At 38.4% G+C, this 9,487-nt stretch overlaps 1 protein-coding gene across 1 annotated transcript in view; it reads left to right on the forward strand.

The window, feature by feature from the left end:
• Window positions 1-2,767: 2,767 nt before the first annotated feature.
• Window positions 2,768-9,487, forward strand: part of eeig1a (estrogen-induced osteoclastogenesis regulator 1a) — a 32,885-nt gene continuing 26,165 nt past the window's right edge. The window contains exons 1-2 of the mRNA XM_032515591.1: window positions 2,768-3,017; window positions 3,119-3,424. Coding sequence (XP_032371482.1) covers window positions 3,282-3,424 — 143 coding nt within the window. The 5' untranslated portion in view covers window positions 2,768-3,017; window positions 3,119-3,281. The remainder of the gene's footprint in view (window positions 3,018-3,118; window positions 3,425-9,487) is intronic.

Genomic DNA, 9,487 nt, shown 5'->3' on the forward strand with positions numbered 1-9,487 from the left:
TGTTGCTGAAATGTGCTCTACAAATAAAGCTACATTGCCTTGCCTTGCCTCAAACAGTTATTTAAATTACAGTAAGCCATTACATGTGTGTTTTTAACTATTTTATGCAGGTTATATTTTCAAAGATCTATGTTTACAGTCATTTCAGCAGCTTACAAACAGTTCACAGAATGCAGTTAAAGTCCAGTGTGAACTAAAACATGTTGATGTTCGATTGTCTGCGTCACGCAGCTGAAGGTACACGATAAATGCTGCAACCGACACACACTTTAACCTGTGGGATCACACAAACAGATGAGTCGCAGCCGGATTCATACAGGGGAGAGGTGAGGGGGCATAGTCTTATCAATGACAGGGAAATCGCAGCGTGGTACAACCCACTGATCTGGTTGTTGTTTTACTCAGGAAAGGTACAGTGACACAGTTGGAAGACGGTGTTTTTGTTGTTGGGAGAAGTAGGTCATAAGATGTTCCTTATCATAAGGTTCACTTTGTCACACAACATTTACAAAGTCCAAAGACATGTTGTCAGTTATGCATAGGAAAAACAGGGATTAATACTATTAACAGTAGCTATACAAAAGTACAATTAAAAAATCGACCTTAACATTCTAAAAAAGTATAAACAAACTGAGCTTTTACTTTGACCATATTAGTAAAATTTAATTCAGTCCAATTGAAAATATAGTAATTTTTTCTCTGTACTTTTACTCAGTCTATTGAGAAGGTAACTTTTTACTGCAATCTGTACTGTGTACAACTGTCTTGACAAGATACAGCAATGAAGTTAATAATAATAGGCAACAAGTAGATGGCTCCATTCTGCCTTTCCTTCAGTACTCTGCTGCTCTCTGCTGGGTGAACAAGAGCCTGAAGTCTACTTAAAAGTCCCAGGGCATGGTGCTCTTTGGATGCTTTCATGTAGACCTTAGTGGTCCCCCAATACCATATCAGAAGTCTCTTTCCCAAATATTTTTTTAATTAATATGTGCCATTTCTGAGTTTGTAGCTTTTGAAGAAGAGGGGGGGGGGGGGCAAGGTGGAGGCTGGGGGTGTGGACTCGACCAACTTCCACTTTGATCGTTCGAAAGGGATAAAGGCATGATGTCTCTCTCAACATGGGCGGGCCAAATTCTGCGGGCGGGCAAAGCAGATAAAGGGGAGGTAACCTTGCCCCTTATGACCTCATACGGGGCAAGATTCCAGATCGGCCCATCTGAGCTTTCATTTTTTTTAAAGCAGAGCAGGATACCTAGTGCTCAGTTTACACCTATCAGCATTTCTAGCCACTTGGGGACCGTAAGCAGGCTGGGAGAACTCATATTAATGTTAAAAAAACTTTTAAAGTGAAATTTTCATGCCATGGGACCTTTAAAACTCATCAACCTACTGCTTGAATACTTTATTAGCGCTTGTGAAAATATACATTTCTTCATCAATATCACATAAACACAAGTATTAAAATATTACAACAAATAACTCCAAAAAACTATTATTCTGTTGTGATGCAGCCTAATAAATGAAACAGCTTAACATGGTCGCTAAAAATCAAAGATTATTATGTCTGCTCAGTGTTCATTGTATTATCGTTATTTTTTTATTATTTTTTTTTTAACTTTGATTCATTGATGATTCAAAGCTTCAGTAAACATTTCAATATAAGTTATTTATTTTGATTCATTTAAAATCTGTAATACAGCTAGTAGGCCTAATTGAGCCTCTTTCAGTACTATCGGAAATATAGCAATTAGGAACAAAGAGCATGTGTGGTCCAAAAAGCAGTAATAATGAACGTGAAAGTGCCTGAGACATTTTTTTTATTTTGAAGGCAATATTAACATGAACTGATTGATTACTCAATTAATTGGTGAGGTCGGCACAAGCAGTTTGATTGTTTTGTTATTTCTGGAATACAATAGCAACTATTGAAAGTGATGATCACAAAACAACAAAATCTGGATCTCGTTTTAAACACAGGGTTTTTCCTTTTGTCCTCGAAGGACATAAATTACAACGAGTCCCTGAAGGTAGCACAAAGAAACGTTAACTGTTGCCACAAGGTGTCGCTGTTTCAGCACTGAGCCTGCAAAGAGCCGTGTCAGGCTAACAATTATTAGCCAGTATGAGACCGGAAGTTAGGTGAGTTGCCTTAGAAAATAAAATTCACAAAGGTATTTGCAAGCCATAGAAATAGCAATTAATTGTTTTAAATTTAAATAGATTCGAATTGTTTCAATGACTCCTCTAATATGGTAATGACAACAAACAGGTTTTCAAATAGTGAAAGGACAAAGTTTTAGTAACTTTACTAAACATAACTTACTAAAAAATGATATTATTAAGCATGAGTTAAGTAGCGTATTCATCAAAAAAGCAAATATTATTAATTATGAGTTAAATTTTACACATAATTAATTGTACACATTCATTGATTATACAATATATTATCTTTGCTTTGTCATCAAGAATAATTACAGTTTAAATGAATTGGTTCTAATACCAGTACTTTTAAATTTCACACCCTTTTATTTTCAAGTTTTTCCCCCACAGAAAATAAGTAAGCAAAGAAATAGCATAAACAAACTTTGTGTTGGATACGCCAGTATTCTTTCCAACTCGGTTTTCTGCTTGGTTAGCGTTTTTCTTTTTTCATATGTAGGCCTAATGTGTTAAATCAAGTACAAAGATCATTTAGTAGGAATAAAACATTATATAAATACTCTGTTACAACTCAAAGTCCTGCATTCAACATTTTATTTAAGCGTAAGTAAAACTACCTCAAAAGTACACTCAATTTATTTAATTTCTACCACTTGCTATTTAGTATCTGTGGATTTATGCAGTTTTTATTTAAAAGGCGCTAACCGGAAGTTAAATTACGTAGTCTGAGCCAACTTGATGTTACTGGCGCAAAGTTCCTCCTCTTGGTACCGAAAGAAACGGACACGAAACGTCTTATTCTGTCAGTGAACCGCTGCCGACGACACTCGTAGTCATAGCACCCGAAATGTCTCCCGGTAAGTCGTTTTTCATTTTTAAAAACCACACACGTCAACAGTTTCTGTACGGTTAATACACGTTATACACGTTATTAACGGAAATACGGTTTTGGTTTTAGATTTCTGCGCCGAATCATCTCTGAAGAAGCGGAGTTCGCATGAAAACACAGACTAAAGACATCAACAGTAGTTAGCAGGGGCAATTCATTTTAGCCTAAGCTTAGTTTGGAATATTTCTTGCTAGTTTTAGTCGTGTTTCATCCGAGCGAAGACACCAAAACAATGGCGTTCTTCGTGAAAAAGAAGAAATTCAAGTTTCAGACCCATCTGACGCTGGAGGAGCTGACCGCTGTGCCTTTTGTCAACGGAGTGTTGTTCTGCAAGATGAGGCTGCTGGATGGAGATTTTGTCGCTACTTCTTCCAGGTAAAAAAAACACCTCAAATCACACGAAAACACCCTCAAACATCTCTCCATCCATCCAAAGCCTCTATTAGTAACATTTAAAAAAAAGATTTTGGTAAAATTTCATATAATTAAAAACATTTTTTCTCTCTGTCAAAGTCACTTTAACACACTTGCTGGAGCTGAAAGTGCATTTATGGAGTTATGTTGTGGCTTTCTTGACTTTTTAAATAAACTTCATATGGTTTCTATAATAGTCTAATTGGTTCCTACACCTGTTTGTGGCAAGTGTATTGGTATGGTAAACATATATTGTGAATATGCAGTCACCATACAGGATTTCTTGTTGTAGGCACTCTATGGTTTCCCCCCTTTGGTACCATAAAAGATTAGACTACATTTCCCATAAACGGATTTTTATTGCTTTGTAACACTAAAGTATTTCAGGTATGTACATTACACCATATTTTGCAGCTCAGCTCAGACTGGATCATGAAAGCCTGTTATTCTCAAAGTCACATTTAAATGCAGGGTGTTGCCATGTTAAGTGGCTTCTCTGTGTATCTGCACTGGCACCTACTAGACTAAACACAACCTCTCAAACCAAGTTCACCCTGGTCAAATGATAGTGGCTACTTAGCTCTGAACCTCCCTTAAATCATTTATACATGTAGCTGTTTGTATCTGCTGTTAGCGTGTAGTTTGGCGTATGTGGCTTGTGGCCCGGAGGTAAAATGGTTGGCCCATGACCACAACGTTGGCGGATCAATCCCAGGTCATCCGACCACTTGTCCAAGTGTCCCTGAGCTAGAGGCCGAATCTTAAGTTGCTCCCTGGATGCTGCTCCTAATACCCAGGATGGGTTAAATGCAGTAATAGAATTTCACTACATTGTACTGTGTATGTGACGATTAAGAATAAAGTTTGATAGTTTCTGGTTAACCGGCACTAGGATGAAGGAATTGTCTCTCCCCCTCCCCCCCCGTTCACGTCACATAACTCCAGATTCAGATTCCCTCCCTAGACTCCGATAACGTCAACCGCTTTCATCTATTTTTCCCTTCCCTGTCTATGATTCACTGGATGAGATTATACAGCGTTAAAAGTCTCGTCAGATGTCTGTTCCAGTGTTTTTACACTTGTTTGAGAGTAAAGACAGGACACCGTGAGTGTCTGGAGACGGTTGGACCTTTCATGAACTCATAATGCCAAAGAAAAACCTGCTTAAAGAGTTGCTAGGTTGAGGTACACTTGAAAACCTGTAACCCAATTTCCCAAATGTAATGGCCAGTTTGTGTTACTAGTTGATTGTCATATTAAGTCGTCAAGATTTTCCTATTTTTACGTAACAGGTGTACAAGTGTTAAAAGAGCCTCAGGATTGTCCTTCATGAGCTAAATAAGTGAGCAAACCTTACAGAAAACTGGTCGCATTTCTTTAAAACACTCTGGTACTTGTTTATACTCCTTCTTTTCAAACCCAGCATGAAGCACAAAGACTGCTTCGCTGCTTTTTTTTCGGTTACGCTCTCTTCCAGAGTCTGACCCACTAACACAGCAAATCACACAAAAAACACCCTTAACCCTTGTGTTCTCTTCCCGGAGACTGTGAACTTGTTCTCCTTCCTGGTCAAAATGGCAAATTAACTTCTTTTTTTTTTCTCCAATGTTTTTTTTAATGCTTTTTAAAACATTTTTGTCACTTTTTAATAATACCTATTTTTTTGTTGTCAAAACAACCCAGAAGTTATGGATTATTTGGACTCATAGTTAAGATCAGAGGATGTTGAGTGGAACACAGTTTGTTTCAAATGCTATCAAATTAAAAAAAAAAAAAAAAAATCACCCACAGTTCAATGAAAGTAATCATTCATTTTACGTGGCTTCCATACATTGTGCATCCACGCTTTCATGTTATTTTGGGGCAATTTGAAAAAATAAGAAACCCATAATTCTAATATAAAAATTGGTCAAATTTGACCCAAGGACGACACAAGGGTTAAACATGACTTCACACATGCAAAACTTCTTTCAGTGGCATTTTAAAGTCTTGGTACAATTGAATACAAACAATGTTTTTTTCCTCTAATAAAGTCACTTTAATAAACTCACAGGAGCTTAACATACCTCTATGGAGCCATATAGTGAATTTATTTACTTTTTATACGTCATGGAGTTTAAAATAATCGGTATGGTTCTTAAACTTGTTTGAGTTTTTTGGGATAATAAATACAGGGATTTGCAGATACTAAACAGGATTTCTCACGTTTTATGTGGTTCTTTTTGGGTTTCTCAAAGACTGCCTTGCGCTTCCTCTTACAGTCTGATCTGTTTAACTAACCTCAACTTGTTAAACTACATGAGGCATTAAAGTGTTAGCCGGCTAAGGGTTTTATTGACAGAGAGTCTCTGTACTGCTGCTAACCCATTCTTCCGATGAAAGGATGGACCTGATTTTCCAGGACTGGCTTCTGATCTGTTGAGTAAAATATGCCCCACATTCAGGACTTGAGTTGTCTTAGGTTTGTTTTTTCTTCTCTTCCACACCCTGGTTGTACCTTGATTCAAACAGGCCCCTCAAACTTTGAATCCTCCGAGCTGACTGATTTGTACGTGGTAGAATGCTTTCTCTGCATCCTCAGTTAAAGCAGATCCTCCTCTTTGTATGCGCTCAACCTCCCTTTTGTCGTGTGTGTGTGTGTGTGTGTGTGTGTGTGTGTGTGTGTTGCACAATTATGGAAAGTCATTTAATCACAGTTATTTTGGTCAATATTGAAATCGCGATAATTTAACACAATTGCTGGTTGACTTCTGGAAAGATGTTGCAAAACAAAACAGTAGAAGAAGTTAAATAAATCAACAATAAAAAAAAGAAATATAAAAAAAAAAGAAATTAAGAGTTTACTTGCAAATGTAATGAGCTAAATAATTGTATTTCTTGATTATTCTGTTTTTGTGATCATTGGGTGCCAAAATCATAATCGTGTGTGTGTGTGTGTGTGTGTGTGTGTGTGTGTGTGTGTGTGTGTGTGTGTGTGTGTGTGTGTGTGTGTGTGTGTGTGTGTGTGTGTGTGTGTGTGTGTGTGTGTGTGTGTGTGTGTGTGTGTGTGTGTGTGTGTGTGTGTGTGTAAAAGGAAACACTGACAGATCGCGGCCATCTTATTCATCTTTCTTGTCAGCGGATGTTGCCGTTTTCTTACCTTTTAGTCAGGGAGGAAAGCAGATTGGGAGTTTTAGTCTCACAAACACAGATAATTTCACTGCTTGAGTTAAACCTCGGTGGGCAGAGTCAAAGAACTACAGCTTTTGAATTTATATTTAACTGATAATTGTCTTTTTAAATTGCATAATTTTTTGAATATCTTTTCTTAATGCGTTTCTGTCTTGTGTAAAGCACTATGAATTGCCTTTTTGTTGTTAACACTTGTTTTAGCACAATCTGTCGTAAGTTGTGGATTTTTGTGCAGAATGTAAAAATATGTAGCAGCATCACATATTAGAAGACTTCAACTAGATTCCTGCAGAAGGTTTTGCTAACAGCATGGCTAATGGATCATTTTGTTTTGTTGGTCAGTCCACCAATTTGACTATTTGATGGATTGCTATGAAATTTGTTACAGATGTTCACAGAGGGTGAACCCTACTGACTTTGGTCAGCAACTGTTGGATGAAGTACATTGCCACGCTGATGTTAGCTTTAAGTGCAGCCTCACAGAGCTGCTAGCCTGAATGTAGACTCTCAGTCTTGTTCAGTCTTAGCCCTCTTTCTTCATGTTAACTGAAAAACAAGAGGATACAAACAACAGAACACACACACACACACACACACACACACAGTAGTAAGGAGATATTGGTATGGATATCTCCTCCTATCTGCTAACATGCAAAAACACATGTTCTGTCACAGTTCAGTTTGACTGCATTGTACAAAAGTCTGATTACCTTACTTTAATATAATAGTGCATGTAAGCGTTTGTCCTGCTTTAGTTTTTTAAAGTTTATTCTTTTGTCAACGTTTGTTAGGTTGTGATACAAAAACATTGTTGGTCTTTTGGCTTTGGCCTCTGAAGTGCAGGTCGTGATCCAGTGAGTCTTGCCCCATAAAATGTTTGTTTGTCAAAGTAAAACTGCAATTTGCTGAGAAATAACAAACTCAAAGCTCCCGTCCTCAGCAGTGAGGGCTGCAATGTCCGAGGCCTCTGTTCTTTTAGAGGTCATTCCCCTCTCTTGAGGTTATGTAACAGCTCAGATTACCCTCCCTCCTTCCCATCTCCGTTATCATCTCTGTGACTGAAAACAAGGCCCTCTCAGAGGACGAGTCGACGGCGCAGGGAGGCTCCCTCCACGGCAGACAGAGATGAGCGTTATGCCACAGATCTGACAAACCCGGTCTTTGTACGGGGGCCTGGCCGGGGCCTCGCCTTGTCGTGGGTCGGGAACAGTGGAGGGAATTAACAGCAAGCTTATGCAGTGGACCGAGCTGCACCACATGAAAACACTCCCTGAGTCCCTGTTTGCTCCAAGTCTGGCTGAAAGCACAGAGGATCACATGCTGTAAATGTGACAGATATGCCGATTTATGTTTGGCCTGTCTGTTATATGTCATCCACTTGCGATGATGACTAAATTTCAGCTGCTGCACAAAACCGTTTTGTGTTTTCCTCATCCGTTTTGGGACCCTGATGGATTCTTAAGCTAGTTCTTTCAGAGAGGGTTAGCTGTTCACCTCCTTAAGAAATAATCACAATGTGCAATCAAGCAGAGTTGAGACATTATATCAGGATGTGAAGCGAGGTCCGCAGCAGACTAATGACAACACCCTGCGGGGAAAGTTTTGCAGAGAAACTAATGTCAAATATCGTGGCAGCTGTTTTTGACTGGCGTAATTCCAACACTATGCTTAGTTTTATAATTACAATGTGCAAAATCAGATCATAAAGATTTAAGTGGAAACCTTTTTTTCTGCCTTCATGTAACAATACCAAACATTTCTGTGCACTCAGTTCAGACAACTCAAAACACTTTCAAAAGATTTTCTATTAAAAAACATATAAAATCTCACTTGAACTATACCTTGAACTTTTTATCGGCACTGACTTTTTTTTAAATGCTTTGAAATGTAATATAAAATATATTTAAGGTTTATATAAAATATGTTAAGGTTTATTTCTGTTGTTTGTGGCACTTTGCACTGAGAAAACAGACAATGGGTACAGATGACACAAATTAAATTTCACACTCTACAAGTAAAGATTTCCAAAAACGTATTATTTTAAAACTGGTGTTGAATTTCAAGCACCAGAGTGGTATCAGCTTGCAGCTTTACAGTTTGTGCAGCCAAAGTGTCTTCCCTCTGTGCAACTTTAGAAACCATATGGTCTACATCCTAATTTTTTGGCAGAAGAACATTCAGTTTCAGAGTTCAGGCTTCACCAGCCATCTCTCGTCTTTTGTTTGACATTTAAAGTTGACAGTTTAGACCTTTAGCGTATCTTTGTATTTATACTGTTCCCGACATTTCCAGAGCACCAACAACACATGAAGTCAACTGTAAAGAGTGAAGACAGCCACAACAACCTTATTCCGGGTTTAATGAAACATTTCTTACAGAAGATAGATAGAGATAAACAAGTGCCAGGAGTGGAAATAAGAGTCAACAGAAGAAGATAAAAGAAAAACAGGATTGTTGGTGCAGTTAAAGGCTAAGACACCTGATAGTAGGGTGTGAGAGTACAGAGTGTTCAGGTGAAGGCAGAAAAGAAGAAGTAATGTCTCTGCAGCGGTGGTTTTCTGATGTGGCAAGGTGGACAGATTGGGTTCATTTCCTGTTAACATCAGCAGCGCAAGGACACATCACACACACAACATGTTTAGTAAGATGCTGTAAAGGTCCCATGGCATGACGATTTCACTTTATGAGGTTTTTTAACATTAATATGCCCTCCCCCAGCCTGTCTATGTTCCCCCAGTGTCTAGAAATGGCGATAGGTATAAACCGAGCCCTGGGTATCCTGCTCTGCGTTTGACAAAATGGGCCGATCTGGATTCTTGCTCCTTATGAGGTCATAAGGGGTAAGGTTACCTC

Source organism: Etheostoma spectabile, chromosome 5 (assembly GCF_008692095.1).
Source record: "Etheostoma spectabile isolate EspeVRDwgs_2016 chromosome 5, UIUC_Espe_1.0, whole genome shotgun sequence".
Taxonomy (NCBI): Eukaryota; Metazoa; Chordata; class Actinopteri; order Perciformes; family Percidae; genus Etheostoma; species Etheostoma spectabile.